This window comes from Branchiostoma floridae, chromosome 2, assembly GCF_000003815.2.
Source record: "Branchiostoma floridae strain S238N-H82 chromosome 2, Bfl_VNyyK, whole genome shotgun sequence".
Taxonomy (NCBI): domain Eukaryota; kingdom Metazoa; phylum Chordata; class Leptocardii; order Amphioxiformes; family Branchiostomatidae; genus Branchiostoma; species Branchiostoma floridae.
In genome coordinates this window covers 33859939-33880437 of record NC_049980.1, presented here as the reverse complement: position 1 = coordinate 33880437, position 20499 = coordinate 33859939, and the positions used below count along the sequence as shown (strand labels likewise).

At 44.1% G+C, this 20499-nt stretch overlaps 1 protein-coding gene across 1 annotated transcript in view; it reads left to right on the top strand.

Annotated features, from left to right (window-relative positions):
• Positions 1 to 20499, top strand: part of LOC118431536 (chromodomain-helicase-DNA-binding protein 1-like) — a 90076-nt gene that overhangs the window by 28541 nt on the left and 41036 nt on the right. Inside the window, exons 16-37 of the mRNA XM_035842780.1 lie at positions 273 to 452; positions 1117 to 1206; positions 2989 to 3179; positions 3924 to 4112; positions 5800 to 5956; positions 6558 to 6710; positions 7557 to 7628; positions 8093 to 8242; positions 8696 to 8844; positions 10685 to 10784; positions 11471 to 11728; positions 12112 to 12290; positions 12810 to 12851; positions 13338 to 13480; positions 14050 to 14327; positions 15918 to 16034; positions 16726 to 16992; positions 17374 to 17508; positions 17931 to 18109; positions 18578 to 18677; positions 19328 to 19488; positions 20151 to 20291. Of these exons, the coding sequence (XP_035698673.1) occupies positions 273 to 452; positions 1117 to 1206; positions 2989 to 3179; positions 3924 to 4112; positions 5800 to 5956; positions 6558 to 6710; positions 7557 to 7628; positions 8093 to 8242; positions 8696 to 8844; positions 10685 to 10784; positions 11471 to 11728; positions 12112 to 12290; positions 12810 to 12851; positions 13338 to 13480; positions 14050 to 14327; positions 15918 to 16034; positions 16726 to 16992; positions 17374 to 17508; positions 17931 to 18109; positions 18578 to 18677; positions 19328 to 19488; positions 20151 to 20291 (3431 nt within the window). The remainder of the gene's footprint in view (positions 1 to 272; positions 453 to 1116; positions 1207 to 2988; positions 3180 to 3923; positions 4113 to 5799; positions 5957 to 6557; positions 6711 to 7556; positions 7629 to 8092; positions 8243 to 8695; positions 8845 to 10684; positions 10785 to 11470; positions 11729 to 12111; positions 12291 to 12809; positions 12852 to 13337; positions 13481 to 14049; positions 14328 to 15917; positions 16035 to 16725; positions 16993 to 17373; positions 17509 to 17930; positions 18110 to 18577; positions 18678 to 19327; positions 19489 to 20150; positions 20292 to 20499) is intronic.

Sequence of the window (20499 nt, the reverse complement as noted above, 5' to 3'; positions counted from 1 at the left end):
TGTTTGTTTGTTTGTTTGTTTGTCAGTGTTCTGTTCGGCCCCTTGTGCTGCTATCCACCATGGCAGCCTGGCAGCGGGAGTTCAGCAACTGGGCACCGGACATGAACGTCATCGTCTACCTGGCGGACGTCATGAGCAGGAACAAGGTGAGTTTGTTTGTTTGTTTGTTTGTTTGTCAGTGTTCTGTTCGGCCCCTTGTGCTGCTATCCACCATGGCAGCCTGGCAGCGGGAGTTCAGCAACTGGGCACCGGACATGAACGTCATCGTCTACCTGGCGGACGTCATGAGCAGGAACAAGGTGAGTTTGTTTGTTTGTTTGTTTGTTTGTCAGTGTTCTGTTCGGCCCCTTGTGCTGCTATCCACCATGGCAGCCTGGCAGCGGGAGTTCAGCAACTGGGCACCGGACATGAACGTCATCGTCTACCTGGGGGACGTCATGAGCAGGAACAAGGTGAGTCGACTAGGTAATACTGTAATTCACTTTGTCTTCTCAGTACCAATCTTTCATGGTCAGAGAAAATACATGTATAACTTGTTCTCGGAACTAAATGTTCACTGTCGCGGCATGTGCACATACTAAAAGTCTGTGACTTATTTTTTATCAGTAATGATAAGTTCACGTTACAGTCGTCACCGTGAAAACCGTGAACATAACAGTACATTGAAAAAATCAGGAATTACAGTATTATTAATGGAGAACTCTTCCTGGTGGTATTATGTTTGTGGTTTTCTTGGTGGCTGCTTAACCACGAACTCAAAAACCACCGCGGATATGAAGGTTATCGTCTACCTGGGAGATGTCATGAGCAGGAACAAGGTACCATAAATTTTGACTTGTTTTCCTTGGTTTTATTTTTCACCGGTTTTCGGTTTACAGTAAGTTGCCCACTCTTGCAACTTGCTTGTCCTCAAGATGTTTGTCTTGAGTCTTTACTCATCCATGAGTAGGTGGGTCGATTAGGTCACCCTGACAACAAGTTGCCCTTAATGCTGAAAAAAAGAAAAAAGAAAGTGGAAGTGATCTCAAATCACTGTTGCTCACTGAATGACTAATCTTCCACTGACTACAAAATTATGGAACTCCCTCTGATTTGCTTGTTTTTCATCTGTTCCAGATCAGAGAGTATGAGTGGTGCCATCCTGGCAACAAGAAGCTCAAATTCAACTGTCTGCTGACCACCTATGAGATCCTTCTCAAGGATAAGGTACGATTTCTTGATCCACTGCTCTTCAATGGAAGTGTGGTCTGAAAGCCTTGGTCCTCCTGCATGTCTTTTAATTTGTATATTTAACATGTCAAATGTGTAATCTATATCCTATAAAGCTGTTGAGGGATCAGGGAGGCTATCCACACCATGACACACTTACCCTCTCTCTACAGGCAGTATACACTGAAAACTTCCTGACATGTTGCCAAAGTTGTGTGGTTGTTCACTTCTGATGAAGACTGCAGTAGGACAGTTAAAAAATTGGTGCACTACCTTGTGTTGGACCAAAGTTTTAACTAGTTTTACCATCTTAACTATGAACACAAATAAACTGCCATGCTTGTTTCTTCATTAAGGTTGGTTTTGTCTTGTTTTAGTCATTCCTAGGAGGAGTGGAGTGGGCATGTTTGGTGGTGGACGAGGCCCACAAACTGAAGAATGACGACTCGCTCCTGTACAAGACTCTGAAGGGATTGATTGATTGATTGTTTGATCGATTTATGATTATTGTTTCAGTCGTTCCTGGGCGGAGTGGAGTGGGCGTGTCTGGTGGTTGACGAGGCCCACAGACTTAAGAATGACGACTCGCTCCTGTACAAGACTCTGAAGAGATTGATTGATCGATTGATCGGTTTATGATTATTATTTCAGTCGTTCCTGGGTGGAGTAGAGTGGGCGTGTCTGGTGGTGGATTGATTCATTGATTGATTGATTGATTGATTGATTGATGTTCCAGTCGTTCCTGGGCGGAGTGGAGTGGGCTTGTCTAGTCGTTGATGAGGCCCACAGACTGAAGAACGACGACTCTCTTCTGTACAAGACTCTGAAGGGCTTGATTGATTGATTGATTGATTGGTTGATTGATTGATTGATTGATGACTGTTCCAGTCGTTCCTGGGCGGAGTAGAGTGGGCATGTCTAGTTGTTGACGAGGCCCACAGGCTGAAGAACGACGACTCCCTCCTGTACAAGACTCTGAAGGAATTGATTGATTGATTTATTGATTGATTGATTGATTGTTTCAGTCGTTCCTGGGCGGAGTAGAGTGGGCGTGTCTAGTCGTGGACGAGGCCCACAGACTGAAGAACGACGACTCGCTCCTGTACAAGACTCTGAAGAGATTGATTGATTGATTGATTGATTGATTGATTGATTGACTGTTCCAGTCGTTCCTGGGCGGAGTGGAGTGGGCATGTTTGGTGGTGAACGAGGCCCACAGACTTAAGAACGACGACTCTCCTGTACAAGACTCTGAAGAGATTGATTGATTGATTGATTGATTGATTGATTGATTGATTGATTGATTGATTGATTAATTGATGATTGTTCCAGTCGTTCCTGGGCGGAGTGGAGTGGGCTTGTCTAGTCGTTGACGAGGCCCACAGACTGAAGAATGACGACTCCCTCCTGTACAAGACTCTGAAGAGATTGATTGATCTATTTATGATGATTGTTCCAGTCGTTCCTGGGCGGAGTAGAGTGGGCTTGTCTAGTCGTGGATGAGGCTCACAGACTGAAGAACGACGACTCGCTCCTGTACAAGACTCTGAAGAGATTGATTGATTGATTGATTGATTGATAGATTGATTGATAGATTGATTGATGATTGTTCCAGTCGTTCCTGGGTGGAGTAGAGTGGGCATGTCTAGTCGTGGACGAGGCCCACAGACTGAAGAACGACGACTCGCTCCTGTACAAGACTCTGAAGGGATTGATTGATTGATTGATTGATTGATTGATTGATTGATTGATTGATTGATTGATTGATTATTGTTTCAGTCGTTCCTGGGCGGAGTAGAGTGGGCGTGTCTAGTCGTTGACGAGGCCCACAGACTTAAGAACGATGACTCCCTCCTGTACAAGACTCTGAAGGGCTTCGACTCCAACCACAGACTCCTCATCACAGGCACACCTCTGCAGAACTCGCTCAAGGAGCTTTGGGCTCTGCTCTTCTTCATCATGCCAGCCAGGTACGCTCACCTATTCCATCTAGGGGTTGGTACCGGTACAGAAAATTCAAGTACAGGTATGGTCCAGGTCCAGAGGATCAGGTCCAGGTTTGTGTAGAGTTGGCATATTCGGTGATTGCTCTTGGCTCTGCCCTTCTTCATCATGCCAGCCAGGTACGCACACCTGTTCCATCTATAGTTCTGTTTGTTTAGTTGATTGCACTTTCATCGATGAAAGTAAGACATACAGGTAATCAGTGACTGACAAAAGATGCTGTCTGAAACGTCTGACTGTTTCCAAATTCTATCCAGTTACCTTCTGTTTATCCATGAGAACTCAAGTGGCCTGTTGGCCACTTTTCATTGAGGGAAGAGTCTGACAAAATCTAACAAAAGATGCAGTTTACATGATTGAAGTTCTGTCAAATCCATAAACATGTAGTCATAATATATCCTTACATATTTCCCTTAACATACACAGTATTGCAAAAACATGTAACAAAATGAAAGCATATTTTTCCTCTCTTTATTTGGATCATTTCAGTAATTGTAAAGTGTTCTGAAAGTCTGTAGAACGTAGCTGTCCTTTTCTCAACACAGTTTGTGACGTTTCCTTGTTCTTCCTATCACAGATTCCTTAAGTGGGAGGAGCTTGAGCAGAAGCACCATATCAGCTGTGTTATCAATGGCAAAAGTCTTTTGTCAGCCTGTAGTAACTCTTTTTTTAAGCAGTTTTTGAAATTTCCTTGCTCCCTTGTTTTGCAGATTCCTGAAGTGGGAGGAGTTTGAGGAGGAGCACCAGAACGCGGATAAGAACGGTTACGCCGGCCTGCACAAGGAGCTGGAGCCTTTCCTCCTCAGGAGGGTCAAGAAGGACGTGGAGAAGTCTCTACCCGCCAAGGTCGAGCAGATCCTCAGGGTCGAGATGTCAGCCATACAGAAACAGTTCTACAGGTGGGGAAAAAAACACACACACACAGGCACACATACACACACACAGCCATACAGAAACAGTTCTACAGGTGGGGAGAACACGCAAACACACACGCATACACACACACACTACACACACAGATGCACACTCACATGCACATACACACAGACACACAAAAGAGTTCTACAGGTGGGGAGAACACGCAAACACACACAGACATGAACATTGCTCACACACACACAGCCATACAGAAACAGTTCTACAGGTGGGGAAAAACACGCATACACAGGCACACATGCATGCATACACACACAGGCGCACACACACACACACATGCACACACACACACACATGCACGCACACACATGCACACACACACACACAGGTGTACATGCACACATTGGCACATACAGAATCAGTTCTACAGGTGGGGAAAAATGACATAGTCTCACAGGAGCACACACGTATGAACACACAGGCACAACACACAGTTTTTATATTTGTGGAAAGATGACAAAGTCTGACATGCATGCGCACATACACACACACACACACACACACATACATACATACATACACAGGCACACAGACACAGGAACAGTTTTACAGGCATGGGTCTCACACATGCAAACACACACAGGTAGACACACACGAATACACACACAGGGGTCTCCCCAGAAAATTTTAGGGGAGTGGTGCTGGAGGCCGCGCTGCGGCCGATGCAACATAACGCGTGACTATTAGGGGGGATTGGTTCGGAGAGGCAGGATTCCTGGAGAAGCTGTTGCATTTTGCCTTAATGAATCACAATTTGAAGCCTTCCCCTGACATTTAATCTTTAAAATCTTTCAAATTCAGACCAATTGACAAGTATAATACATGTCCAAGTTAAGTACATTTTCAATGCAACCTATATAAGCTATATCTATTGAAATATAAAAAGAAATGCAACTTGACATGTTAATTAATCTAGGACTAGTAGGAGGCTCTTTTCAACAACAAAAAAATAAAAACTTATCACCCGCATTTATACTTCAACCATACTAGGCCACCTTGCTGAGTGAAAATTGCAAACAGAAATGTCACAAAACCAGAATTTTTGATAGGAAAGAAAGGTAAGGGATACATTTTGGGTAGAAATCATGGCAACTCACCAGGTAGGAGCCTTTTAGAAGCTTGGCACCACTACAAGCAGCACAGTCTGGTGCTAACATAAGATAAACAAGATCTATTGTCTGTTTTTTCTCATACTCCTTGTCTTGAAAAACAGGTTTTTAATGAGATTATCATATGCGAAAGTCACCAGCATCCATTGTCTACACGCATAACAATAGGACAAAAACAAAGGAGTGTGATTTTTGCTGCCAACCCAAGCCCACTGACACAAAGGAAGGGTAAATTTGTCCATTTCTCTGCAAAATATGAGACCTCTCTCACTCAAACTTCAGGGAATTCAGTTTTTTCCCCCTAGTTGCCCTCAAAAGACATAGAGAAACCCCTATAGTTGAAAATTGGGGGGAGTGGCGCCAGGATTTTCGGGAGTGGCGCAGCGCCGTTGTTCCACTCTGTAGGGAGACCCCTGCACACACAAACACACACATGCTCGTAGTGCTAGCTATACAGATACTGATAAAAAAGATGCGGAAATTTCTCTGTTTCAGTCTGTTAGAAAATAATACAAGACTAGTGATTTTTTGTTACCTGTAGGTGGATCCTGACAAAGAACTACAAGGCTCTGACCAAGGGGATGAAGGGGAACACCAGCAGCTTCCTTAACATCATGATGGAGCTCAAGAAGTGCTGCAACCACTCCTTCCTGGTCAGACCACCCGAGGACCCGCCGCCTGGGCAGAGTCTCGTCACGGTACGACCAGATTCCGTCTATCTCCTTTCTTCTTCTTTTCTGTTGAACTCTAATTGTAATGCTTGTGACAAGGCAGAAGGCTTGAGAATGTGCTACCTGGTTATGGTGTCTACTTTGTAGACTAAGAAATATGCTGGAGCTCTGTGGAACTGAACCAAGTTGCACTTGCCAGCCAATGTATGAAACAGTCTACCAGACAGAGCAAAGGGAACCAGTATTGTCATTACTTTGTTACTTTATACTCTGTGTTAGGTGAAGCAAACTTTGTTATATGCAACCACACTTCGATTCCTGTCTGTTATAAGTCATGAAGAGTAACTTAACATACATGGTAAACAATTGTCCACTGATGTGAACACCCAACAGCAGTCGAGAGCAGACTGGGGTCTGGTGGTTTACGTTAGATCATTTAGGGTGATTTTATCGTACAGGCTTAGCCTTTAAGCTGCTTGTAAATTTTGTTGTACACGGTTAAATATCTTAGCCATTCTTCCACCAATGTGAACACCACGCAGTCAGGAGCAGACTGAGGTCTGGTAGTTCAAGTTAGATCATTTTGTTGGATGATGTTATAGTAAGAGTTTGCCTGTGTGTTTTTCAGCAACTGCTGAGGAGTAGCGGGAAGCTGTTCCTGTTGGACAAGCTGCTGGTTCGGCTGAGAGACACCGGCCATCGGGTGCTGATCTTCTCCCAGATGGTTCGCATGCTGGACATCCTGGCAGAGTACCTCACCATGAGACACTTCCCTTTCCAGGTAAGGCACCTCACCATGAGACACTTCCCATTCCGGGTGAGTACCTCACCATGAGACACTTCCCGTTCCAGGTGAGTACCTCACCATGAGACACTTCCCATTCCAGGTGAGTACCTCACCATGAGACACTTCCCATTCCAGGTGAGTACCTCACCATGAGACACTTCCCGTTCCAGGTGAGTACCTCACCATGAGACACTTCCCATTCCAGGTGAGTACCTCACCATGAGACACTTCCCGTTCCAGGTGAGTACCTCACCATGAGACACTTCCCTTTCCAGGTGAGTACCTCACCATGAGACACTTCCCGTTCCAGGTGAGGTCCAGATACATTTACATACTGACTTTCAGTACAGAGGAAGACTTGATACATGTGTAACTGTAGTTACCGAAAAGAGTGGGGGTCCTTCCTGGTGTGTGTGGTTTAAAACCTACAGTTCTTTTGCCACACATGGGGTCTTCTTCTGGGGCAACTGCTGTCATATTGAGGTTACCTGAGTGGCGCAGAATGGCAGCCACTCCAGACCCTTTAAGTTTATCCTTGCCTATTGTAAGCTCCTCGCAATTCAGCACCTGGCTGCCAAGAGAGTAGTCTGCCCACCCAATAACAAAATAACCGTACTTCAGCATGACACACCAGTTTCACAGGCACGCAGTGTGGCAGCAGCTGGTTATATTGTACTGAATGACCCGTCACTCCTGGACACATCAATCCTAGGTTGTGCTTGAAGTCATGACTACTTGTTCTTGTCAGAGCTTACTAGATACATAGTAGTTTCAGTCTTGACTTTGTTTTGTACATCATGCATAGTCCAAACATTTTTCTTTTCTGCACACCTTGTACAGAGACTGGACGGTTCCATCAAGGGTGAGATAAGAAGACAGGCGCTGGACCACTTCAACGCTGAAGGGTCGCAGGTGAGTCTTGAGTCTCCATCTTCATCTTACCGGTATCTTTGGGAACTTCATAAACCTCTGCAAAGAGCACAGCAACTAGATTTTATGGATGACAATCTTACAGGTAGTGATTTTGAAAAAAAAGGCACACAAGAAATTTGGTTTCACGAGCATTAAGTACTGAAAATAGACAAATATGTTATGTTAACACTACGTAGCCTTAAGTTTACCTTCAGTCTGCAGATGATGTCATCCATAAAGTTTACTTGATGTGGCCCAAACAAGTTTTGAGAAAATCAAAAAACTTGTGCCTTCTCCCCATTTTTGGCTCCTTTTTGATAACTATACTAGTCTATAGCACAAGTCAGCAAAGAGAAAAAAAACTTCCAAGACCAAATGGCCTCACAAACATGTGACATAAGTGATTGGCCGTAAGTTCCAGGATGTTTTAAGAGATTTTCAGTTGTTTCTGTTCTGTCCCTCAGGACTTCTGTTTCCTGTTGTCGACGCGAGCTGGCGGGTTGGGGATCAACCTTGCCACGGCTGACACCGTCATCATCTTCGACTCAGACTGGAACCCACAGAACGACATCCAGGCGCAGTCCAGGGCACACAGGATAGGACAGAGGAAACAGGTGGGGTTTGTTTGTTTGTATTGCATTCCGGCTGAAACACCTCATGGTGTAACACAACAGGTTTGTACTGAACAGTACAAGCTGCATATCCAGTAAACTGCCTCATGGCGTAACACACCAGGTTTGTACTGAACAGTACAAGCTGCATATCAGGACAAATATCTTCTACAGCTGAAAATTCAAACAAAGTACAACAAAGGTTTTCATTATTAATCAGACATGAAAATATCAAGAATATGCTACATACTACAGTATCTTTTTGTATGTAACCCTATACAATTATGTAGGTGCACTCAGTCAAAAGGCAGACAAATGCCTCCAATTTTATGTGCTCAAAGGTGCATGTGCACCCAATATTTCCAGCTCTGTAGAGATGTCTACAGCTGATATACATAAGGACTGATGCCCACGGATGATTGATTGATTGATTGATTGATTGATTGACCGCCCCAGGTTAACATCTACCGGCTGGTGACCAAAGGCAGTGTTGAGGAGGACATCATCGAGAGAGCGAAGAAGAAGATGGTGCTTGACCACCTGGTGATACAGAGGATGGACACCTCAGGCAGGACCGTCCTCTCCAAGTCTTCCGCTCCGGGCAGGTGAGACAGAGACGTGGTTTCTTCGTCTGAGAAAGTGTCTAGAAAAAGCGCTCTGAATCAGGGCTGTCTCCAAGACCTGTCCCTCCGTCCGTCCCGGGGCGGAAAAACTTAACCGCTTGGCTGAAAAATCTGAACTTCTGATTGATGAAAATGTAACCTTAGAATGACGGGGTTAACTATAAACATAGGACACAGACGATGGGTCAGTCAGTCAGTATCCATTGTTTGATTATACTGCTGCTGGGATCCCTGACACTGCTGCTGGGATCCCTGACACGGGTGGGCAACAGTCGGCTAGTCTTCATACCGCGCTTCCATGCGGCTCTGTCCAGTGGGTCAACCCGTTAGACCACACACCTTGACGATGGGTGGGATGGGAAAAAAATTAGCACTGGAAATAGCCTTGCCGTATATTTTGGAAATTTTGTGATGGTTTTATTTTAGTGATGACCTTTCCATCAGGAGTTCATGTAACTGTGAAATAGTACTGTATTAGAATTCTTTCATCTTCGAACATTAGCATTGGAAAAGGTTATCCATCAGGTTTTGGATCAAGGAAATGATCTGTTCCGAAGTGTTGAATTCTTTTTTCTTCATCTTTCATGTTGAAAACAAAGTGGTGGTGGGAATCTCTGGTAGGTGATGTTGAGATCTAGCATGACTTGCCTGGTACTGTGTGCTTGCATGCTCAGCTAACTGGGTACCTTATCAGGGCTTGGTGCACAATTTTGGGTGCACAAAACTGCATAAGCACCCAGTATTTCCTGCCATTGCTGTTAACACACAGCTCAAACAAGACTGTTGTCAAACATAAAGGACAGTTTTGATTAATATAATCTGTGATGGTCACTAATGAATGAAAAGCAGCTAGCTTATCGGCTTGTGAGGTGATGAAACATGGTTTTCACTAAAGTTTGAACTTTACTAACGTTGCATTTAAACAGGAGGGAAAAAAGACTTTGTACTCAGGCCACCTTTCCACTATATGGTGATCACTAAAGGCCCCCTCTCACTTGACGTGCGGCACGCTTGCGGCATTGCTGCGTTCGTTCGCTGCGTCGCTGTTTTGTTATTTTCTTCGATTTTTTGTGATTCAGATATTGCGCAATACGTAAAAGTATAACATAAAAGACGACAAAATATACAACAAGTAAGAAAATTCGTTCTTTATCTCTGAAATTCGTTGAGCATCTTCCGAACGCAGCAATGCCGCAAGCGTGCCGCACGTCAAGTGAGAGGGGGCCTTAAGCAATCACACAACAACCAAATTAGATTTTCGTCAGCATTCACTTTCATAATTGGAACATGATACAAGATGTAGAAGTATGATTTGAACAACAACAAAAGGCCAAAAACGTAGGCAAATTTAAGAAGGTTAAAGTGTTTTGTCGCTCAGCAGTCACAACCTGTAGTGGAAAGGAGATGTTAGTGATTGTATAAACAGGGCTCGAAATACCACCTGCATATGCACCTTAGTGCAGGTAAAATTGGAGCTGTGCAGGTATTTCTGGTGTCTACCTGCACCTAACCTGCACTGCTCCATGTACTGGGTTTTATACATAAATGTCCAATGAATAGTATGATGTAGGTGTATCTGGATTGTTATTAGCTGCATTGACTGTTACCACTTATAAAGTATAACAGAAAAAATAGCTATAGTTCCTGAACAATTTCAGTATGATCCATACTTCCTAAATTCATAGTGGTGCAGGTAGAATTTGTCTGGAGCAGGTAATTTTCAATGTTACCTGCACCAGTGCAGAAAAAAGTATTTCGAGCCCTGATAAAGCATAACCGTAACACCTGTTACATCTACTATTGATTATTCTTTTTGTTCCAGCACCTCCACCCCATTCAACAAGGAAGAGCTGTCTGCTATCCTCAAGTTTGGTGCTGAGGAACTTTTCAAGGAGAACGAAGGGGAGGAGGAGGAAATGCCTGTAAGTCTGTCGTGTTTCTGGAGGAGTGGAGTTTCTTCTGTGTGGGGTCGTGTGGCGTAACTGCGGCGTGTTTCGCCAAGACGCCAGCTGTGTTTGGCAGAGACGCCAGAGGTCATGGGTTCAAATCCTGTCATGCAACTTATCTGGGAATACACCTTTCTCACGCGGCGGCCATGATAGATCGAAGAAGAGGTCAATGAGGCAAACAGACAAAACTTATTTCTAAAATCAGGTCCCATTTAGTTTTCCCCCAAACCACACAAATTTTCATGATATAAGATAGAATGATAAATATTACAAGAAGTGTTTTGCACCGAAAGATGTAGCAATTTAGAGTAGTGTAGACTGACCCCATAGTCCCTTAAGAGATGCAAAATAAAAACATAATAATGCAAATTTTTAACGAATTTGCAGCCATTCACTTATTGGTCGATTTCCTAATTGGCAGGCTACCATTGGTCGAACTGCTAATTATGATGGACAGTCTGTTGTTTGCCACATTGAACTCGTTTTAGATCTATCATGGCCGCCGCGTGAGGAAGGTGTATAGTTGTGTATGGATCAAACCCTACAGTCCAGTGCACTCGAACTGTTTGTTTGTTTATTTGTTTACTGTACAAAGCTGATGTGCCTAAAGGCAGTTCATCAGTGAAACAAACAAAAAACATGTACTACTCCCTCCCTAGGAGATGGACATTGACGACATCCTGCGGCGTGCGGAGACAGCGGAGATGGTGGATGACGCAGGGGCGGGGCACGAGCTGCTGTCACAGTTCAAGGTCGCGAACTTCTCGACTATGGAGGAGGAGCTTCCAGAGGCTGCTGGGAAGACGTGGGAGGACATCATACCGGCAGCCGATAGGCAGAAGGTCGATGATGAGGAGAAACAACGGGAACTCATTGAGATGCACCTGCCGCCCAGGCAGAGGAAGTTTGTCACTAAGGTAAGGCAAGAGCATCAGCCTGGATGCCATCCGGATAGTAGTTCGCTCCTATGTTCGCTTCTGTTACCCGTCTGGAGACCTGCACATTCAAACCTTTTGGTGATGATGCCAGTTAATGAGCGAATTTAAGAATGGGTTCTAGAGCGCTTGTTCGGACAGGTGTTGTATGGTGTGTCAGGAATGACATCAAAGTGTGCGACCTAACCAGTGTCAGCCAGCAGGACAGAGCTGCTTGGAAGCACAGTGTGAAGACAAGTAAACTGTTTCATAGGATATGCCCATAATCTTTTTCCTTCCCCAAACTGAAATCTTGTTAGAAATTATTGTATTGCTTTTGCGCTCAAAACAGCAAACTTTTGACATAAAATGTTCCTCTTCCCCAGCTCCAGTACGGCAGCGAATCGGAAGGCTCGACACGTCGCGGCAGGAAGAGAAAACGCGCGTCCTCCAGCAGCGAGAGTGACTCAGACTCTGATGCAGACGCCAAACCTCGCAAGCGGGGCCGGCCTAGGACGGTGCCCAGGGACACCATCAAGGGATTCTCCGATCCAGAAGTCAGGAGGTGTGGAATAATGTTGTATAATCACTCATGGAATAATCTTTGATTATACAATAAAATAATGAATCACTCACACTCACTAACTATCCATTGTTTGAATATACATTTAAAACTGCCCAAGAAGACCACTTATGCTATATTGTTGTTGGTGGTCATTATGTAGAGGTTGCAGGGATCTCCCTAAAGATTGAAGGAATGGCACTGCGCTATTCCTGTTGCAATCTTATCGCCATTCTGTATCAATTTTCTGGCATGTCTCTGCTTAGACAAGACCTCACAAGAGACTGATAAAATCTGGTCTATGTTTGTCTTGTTGTTGTGGATAGGGTTATTAATGCTTATGTCAATGGGAAAAACTAATTAAAGGGACCACCAAAAAGTGGTCATATTGGTGGTCATTATGTACAAGTTTGAATGCACCAAAACTCAGTGATATTTATTCAATTTCTGCATAAGACATTTTGTATGCCAGGCAACATCACTTGTTTCACTATCATAACATATTTTCTCTCTGCCTTTTAGATTTGTGAAGAGCTACAAGAAGTTTGGTATGCCTCTGACAAGGTGAGTACTAAAAAAACTAACTCTAGATAATCTGCATATTAAGGATGATTCTGGTCCAGCTTTTCATTCGCCTTCCAAATTTGTTTCATGCACAAAAGCAAGTCAAAACAAACAGATGCATAGAATTAGATAGACTGGTCTGTTATGTGAGTCAGTGTGCCTTTTGGATTGAAACAATGGCAATGTCACCACCCTGTATATATGATAGAAAGCAGACCTTCCTTCCTAACTTGGCCCTACTTTTTGTATATACATATTGCCTCTGTCAGTCACTATTGGTCAAATTCTGACTTGCATCATCATTACACTTTTTACAGATGCTTTTTACAGCATCAGTTGTTGAATAACAGTCCTATTCAAGAATGATACTCCCTGCCACATCTGGCATAACTGTAAGCTTCTGTACAATGTAGCTTGGTCCTATTTTGTAATAAATCTGAAGCTTTTTATTTTAATAGTCACCCATTGCCCTAACTTGTCCCACAGGTTAGAGGCTATAGCAGGCGATGCTGAGCTACAGGAGAAGTCGTACGCGGACCTGAAGCGGCTGGGAGACCTGCTGCATGATGGCTGCGTCAAGGCTATCGAGGAATACGAAAAACAGATGAAGGAGAATCCCGAGTTCGATGGTAAGTTGTTTCAAACCCTATATGCATGTTTGTCAGTGAGCATTTTTTCTCTCTCTACGGTTAAACGTCAGTTGTTCCCCGTCTTGCGATGGTTGGACGTTGCAGGCTGTTGTTGAGGTCTGATTGCTGACCTCCAGGAGATCAGGCAAAAACAGTTAAAGTCAGGTGAAAGTGAAGGACAGTTGATCAGGATCTGTTATTCAGAAATTAAGTCCATTTATAATCCTGGTTTAGTTAAACAAAATATAGACTGCATGTTATGCATAGGACAGATTGAACCTAAATTGTATTGAAAGGTAGACGTTACGAATGTTTCCTGTCATATTTTTTTCATTTAAAAGTCAGACCTCAGAGATAGAGATAACCCATTGTGAATGCTTAACAATGATAAAAGTAACTTCCTACCCAAAGATTGCTGATTGCAAACAAACCAGAACGTACAAAAAGGAAATACACGAATAGATTGAAGGTTATTTTTACTTGAGCCTTTTGAAGGTTTTGGCCTCATTTCTTCATGCAAATGGGGATTAAATGTCGTAGCTAACTGTTACTGTCTCCATGGATAACAGGAAAGAAGCGCGGCCCAACACTAAAGCTCTCCACGGTGACGGTGAACGCTCCCTCCATCCTCCGGCACGAGGAGGAGATGCTCCCGCTCGCCAAGGCGATACCCGACGACCCAGAGGACCGCAAGAAGTTCCGCCTGCCGTGCCGGGCGAAGCTGGCGCACTGGGACGTCGACTGGGCCGTGGAGGAGGATTCGGCTCTGCTGGTGGGGATATACGAGTACGGGATGGGCAGCTGGGACACTGTGCAGATGGATCCAGAGCTGAACCTATCGGATAAGGTAGGATACTCTCTATCCGGTTTATCTCTGGAAGATAGCGTAGGTAGTAGCTTGGGTAGTTCAGTAGTTAGTGTGCCTGAATCTAAGAGTACGGGATGGGCAGCTGGGACACTGTGCAGATGGACCCGGAGCTCAACCTGTCCGATAAGGTAGGACACTCTCTCTCTTACTCTCTCTCTCACTCACTCACTCACACGGGATGGGCAGCTGGGACACTGTGCAGATGGACCCAGAGCTCAACCTGTCGGATAAGGTAGGATGCTCTCTATCCTACTCTCACTCACTCACTCTCCAATCTACGAGTACGGGATGGGCAGCTGAGACACTGTGCAGATGGACCCAGAGCTAAACCTGTCGGATAAGGTAGGACATTGTGTGTTGTAGTGTGGGTAGTTCGGTAGTTAGTTTGGCCCACTGGGATGTGGACTGGGCTGTGGAGGAGGATTCTGCACTGCTGGTGGGGATATACGAGTACGGGATGGGCAGCTGGGACACTGTGCAGATGGACCCTGAACTCAACCTGTCGGATAAGGTAGGATACTCTCTCTCTCTTACTCTCTCTCACTCACTCACTCACTATCCAATCTACGAGTACGGCATGGGCAGCTGGGACACTGTGCAGATGGACCCGGAGCTCAACCTGTCAGATAAGGTAGGACTGCGTACGTAGTAGTGTTGGTAGTGTAGTAGTTGGTGAGTTTTGAGTACGGCATGGGCAGCTGGGACACTGTGCAGATGGACCCGGAACTCAACCTGTCAGACAAGGTACAAATGTGGGATGGTGTATGTAGTAGCTTGGGTTGTTCGGTAGTTAGCGAAGCTGGCGCACTGGGATGTGGACTGGGCTGTGGAGGAGGATTCGGCACTGCTGGTGGGGATCTATGAGTATGGGATGGGCAGCTGGGACACTGTGCAGATGGACCCGGAGCTTAACCTGTCAGACAAGGTAGGACACTCATTCTCTCACTCTCACTCACTCACTCACTCACTCACTCATGAGTACGGGATGGGGAGCTGGGACACTGCAGATGGACCCTGAACTCAACCTGTCAGATAAGATTTGATGATCTCTCACTCACTATCCGGTTTATTGTCTGTTCCATTCTCTGGAGGAGAGCGTACGTAGTAGCGCGTGTAGTACGGTATAGGGAGCTGGGACACTGTGCAAATGGACCCGGAGCTGAACCTGTCCGATAAGGTAGGACAGTGTGTGCAGTAGCTTGTGCAGTCCAGTAGTTAGTGACCCTTCTTCAGATTAAGTGGTTTTAAGTTGAATCACACTAGATCAACCGTCAACTACTGGAACGGGTCACATGTTTAGCTGGGTCTGACATTTATTGTGCTTGTTGAAAAGAGCCAGAGAACAATGTGTGGAATCTTCAAGTTGAGTTTAAGCTGTCAGTCTATGTTTTAAAAAGGCCACATCTTGTGCACTTCTCCTTCGATACATTATTACTATGTCCTAAGCATACACATGTAGTGACCCAGTGAATGCATACTGTCTGAAGAGGCACAATATCAATTGATAAATTGATAAACCTAGAATTTTGACTGCTACTACTGTCCTGATGTTGTTTATCTATCATCTAGATTCTCCTGGATGAGGATAAGAAGCCCCAGGCCAAACATCTCCAGTCCCGAGCCGAGTACCTCATCAGGCTGCTCAACAAGGACCAGCTCAAGAAGGAGGCCTTAGCGGAAGGAAAGGTGAGACAGGTCCCTTGGATCTGGTGCAAAATTGTGCTGTGCTCAGAGTGGTAAACACACTTAAGGGTAGGGTGGTTACTTGCAATCTAAAGATTCAGGGTTGGAATCCCTCGCAGGCCCAAATGTGTTTTGCCCCTGGGAAGGGCACACTACATCTATTTCTCCACTCAACTCTGAAAATCAGTACCTAGGTTTCTTTCAAGATATCCTTTCGGATGGTTTCTTAGGTTGAGGGGGTCACACCTCAATTATTTTAGCACACTTAGCAGAAGAGTAGGGGTCTTTCCCGGTGTGAGTAGATCAAACCTAACAGTCTGGTCTTACATGGCTTGTATCTACTGTACAAAACTGGGCTCACTTTCCTGACCAGTGCAATAAAATCCGGTGGAGGAGTACTCGCTTTGTACCCTGGAGGTCACACTGCGGACGGGTCATACCAAAGACTCAAAAAATGGTAACTACTGTTTTCTCTGCTTAGCACTTACAATTTACCTCTAATGAGGAGGAGTTCATGAGTTAAACATGCATCACTACCAGTGGTCTAGCCCCTGCTGTAGTGGCTAACAAATGTATGACCCGGGGCTACAGAAACGGAGTTGGGTGCTGCCCTATGGGCCATCAGGTACCAGAAGGACTTGAACTAACTAACACAACTCTTAACAAAAGCTGTGTTGTTTCTGTTGCTACACAGGTCATTAAGAAGGAAAGAAGACCGAGGATGCCCAAGCAGCCCAAAGACCCCACCACCGTGAAAAGACCCAAGGCCAAAGTCAAGTTCGTGGAGAGGAAAGAGAACGAGGCGCCCTTGGACGAGCCTAACTTGGACTCCGAGGAACATCGGGAGCCTCTAGAGGAAGGGGAGGTGGAGGACAGCAACGACAAAACCGACATCAAGGAACCGGTCGTCAAAAAAGTCAAGAGGGCCAAGAAACCCAAAACACCCAAGATTGTTAAAGAGGTTTGTTTGCTTGTCTGTTTGTTTGTTTGTTTACTTGATATTAATTCGTGGGAAGATCAAGTCAGCCTTTTGTGACTTTTTATTGAGGTCATGAGGGAAGTTGTTAGGGTCAGACAAGATTTTACAGAGATACAGATTACACGAACTAAGTCCTGATAAGTCCATATACCACTTGCAAATTTATGGTATGACAAAAATGTAAGTTCTGCTTATTTCTGTACAATACATCTTGACATTTCAAAACTCAAGGCTTGGCGGCTGGTGACATATCTCGTCAGTATGTTTTATTGTCAGTACAGGACCTCCAGCTAGTTCCAGTGACCCTTAGCTCTCTGACTTTGAAGAATCCTCTGTTTATCCTTTATTCATTTCCCACCACAGCCTTCCAGCAAAACTACTCCAGCTAAACCCAAGGACAAGAACAAGAAGGACCCCCTCAACGCTGACCTTGATCCTGACGCATCACATTCCGTGTTAGAGGACATGGATGATCTCGACAAAGAAACATTCAACATGGTATTTATGCTGTCAGAATTCATTCATATTCTTTTTATTGATGCTCTTTAAGACCTCATGGGACTAATTTTCCTGGGTCCAGAAAAAAAAAATTACATATTCTGTTCATAGATCAGAGGTCAGAGAGTACAAGTGCATAGAAAATAGGGCATCAGAACTTTAAATCATTAAAGTTAAATGATATCATATCAGCTTTGTGCAAGCCACAACATTTTTCAGTTTATCATCTTTGATTCTGATTTTCCTTCTTTCTGGTCGATCTTGGTCGAAGCATGACATTTTTCGTTAGCTTCGCTATGCCCTCGTGTGTTAAGCAAAGCACACTGAAACACCCCTACTCTGTTAGGTACTTTTACATGCCTGAAGCTCCCCCCAGAGCTGCTTTCTTGATTTCATTAAACGTTCTTCTTTCCCACGATCAGTGCAAGGAGAGGATGAGACCCGTAAAAAAGGCACTGAAACAGCTGGACAAGCCTGAAGAGGGCCTTACAGAGGAGGAGCAGCTAAACCACACCCGGCAGTGCCTCCTGAAAATAGGCGACCGCATCATGGAGTGCCTGAAGGAATGGACAGAAGCCGAGGAGGTCAAGAAGTGGAGAAAGTAAGTGTATCTTACATCGATTAGACTTCCAGGTAATAAAATTGTCTTCAGCTTGACTTTGTCTTACCTTGTTTCCTATTGGACATCAAAAATGGTCTTCAGCTCTTTTGCATTCATAATCATAGAAAGAGTATTTAAAAAACAGTTCCTTCCAAATCTTCTTCAGTGTCACTGACGAAAGATAGTGGATACTATCTGAAATGTCTGCCCATTTCCAAAATTGTATCCGGTTGATTGTGTAACTGCTTTTAGACACAAGTGTATCTTAATCTTATCACAAGTAAAATAACAGCTTGTAACAACAGAGTAAAGAAAGTGCCTTTAGCTTAGAAACAAACTTGAGAGATTATGAGGATGTTGAGGGTTGGAGAAAGTAAGTGTAGCCTCCTTTTTGCACAAGAAAATTTGATGCTCATGCAAATTTTTTTCGCTCACCACTGACAGAATGTCTGTTTGTTGCCTTTCCAGCAATCTGTGGATATTTGTGTCCAAGTTCACCGAGTTCGACGCCAGAAAACTCTTCAAACTATACAAACATGCTGTCAAAAAGAGGGAGGAGGAGAAAGAGGTTTGTTGGTTTTATTGATAATAAATTGATAGTAGAATGAAAATCCCACCTCACTTTGTTTGAAGGATCTCAGTGGTGAAATATTAAACATTTTTGTTCATTAATGTTCTGAAACTTCTGGCAAAAACGTGCATAAGGGACTGCCCTGGCATAGATATAAATTCTGCTTGAATGCATTGGTCTTGAATGTCTTTCATACTGAAGATATTAAACTTGTACCAATCACCATCTGTATTTCAAAAGAAAACAAAGAAAGCACTTTAGAGAGCCATGCCTGTTTTCCCCATATTTCTTAGCGTTAGTCCACTTCCAGTGATCGCTAATAAGCTAATAAGCTAATAAGACTGGATTCCAGGCTATGAACCGTTACCTGTTAAAGCTAGTTAGCCAGATTGTGGAGCAAACATTGATGTTGATGTGAAAGTTTTGACCTAGAGGTCCTTTTTCTCAATCTCCCAAAGAATTTTTGTCCCATTTCTTGCTCTCCTAAAGAAAATTTGGTCTTTTTCTTGATCTGACAAAGAAAATTTGGTCCTTTTCTTGATCTCCCAAAGAAATTTTGGTCCCGTTTCTTGATCTCCCAAACAAAATTTAGTCCCGTTTCTTGATCTCACAAAGAAATTTTGGTCCTTTTTCTCGATCTCCCAAAGAAGCAGACCAAAGAAAAGCCGAAGCCGGCGGCGAGTTCCAACTCCAGTGTGGTGAAGAAGGAAGGGTCGGACAGCCAGCACGCACACGGGGCGGGGAAGAGACCCCAGGGGAGCTCCGAAAGGACCTCAGGGTGGGGCAGCGACTCCGCCAGCAGGGACAGGTTTGTTTACTTGTTTGGAATCTTCATCAGTAGACTATGTCATTTAAAGTTAGACATTCAAGTAAAGAGATGCACAATGCAAAAATCTATTTTATATTATATTATAGAAAAATGCTAATGCTTTCCAACTTTGGAATTGACACTACTTACCCCTCTAAATTTTTAGAAGAACTCAGTCGACCTTGATCACAGAATGAATAACCCTTCTATCTCCAACAGTGACATCAGGGGGGTTTTGAAGGGGGGGTCATCAGTGTCAGAAAGTCTATTTTTAAGTTGATTGAGTAACTTTGAGATTTTGCAATATTGAAGTATATAATGTCCAGTTTTCCTGGAGTCTTTTTCTTCACATGACTGTACCATAGATGAAATTATAAGCTACTGATGAGACACAAAACATTGGGGCCTGCATGCATTTTTACCTCCATAAGACAGGAGGTATTGTTTTTGTTAGGGATGTTCGTATGTGTGTGTTTCCATACTTAATTCCTCATGCTTGGGACACCGATCGGAAATTAGGTCATCGGCCCTAGAAATTTCCCGACATATCTTATCAAAAGTAATCTGATTTCCTGTCATCAAGTTTTGTTACAAGAAATAAATAGATAAGACATAAAAATGTACCAAGTGCATGAACCAAGCCTTGTGTTTTTGTTGTTTAGTTTCACAAGTAACGGCCCCTGGCCCGGCACCAGCGCCAGCTCGAGTTACGGCCACACAGCGGGCAGGAGTGGCGCAGGGGGCGGGGCGGACAGGTGGGGGCACGACAGGTACCAGCCCGGCAGGGACCCCTTCAGGGAAAGGTATCTAATTACCCTTAGATACTTGATTCTTACAGTTTTCCTTGAACTTTTTGTGCTTCCAGTTCGAAGATCTTTAGTAGGTTTCTTTGTAAGTTAATAATCAATAGCACAGTTCAGGCTTATTTTGATTTTGATTTAAGTCATTGTAACAGCAATGTTACTCAAGTTAATACTAATAATTACTCAAGCAACTGGAAATGATTTGAAA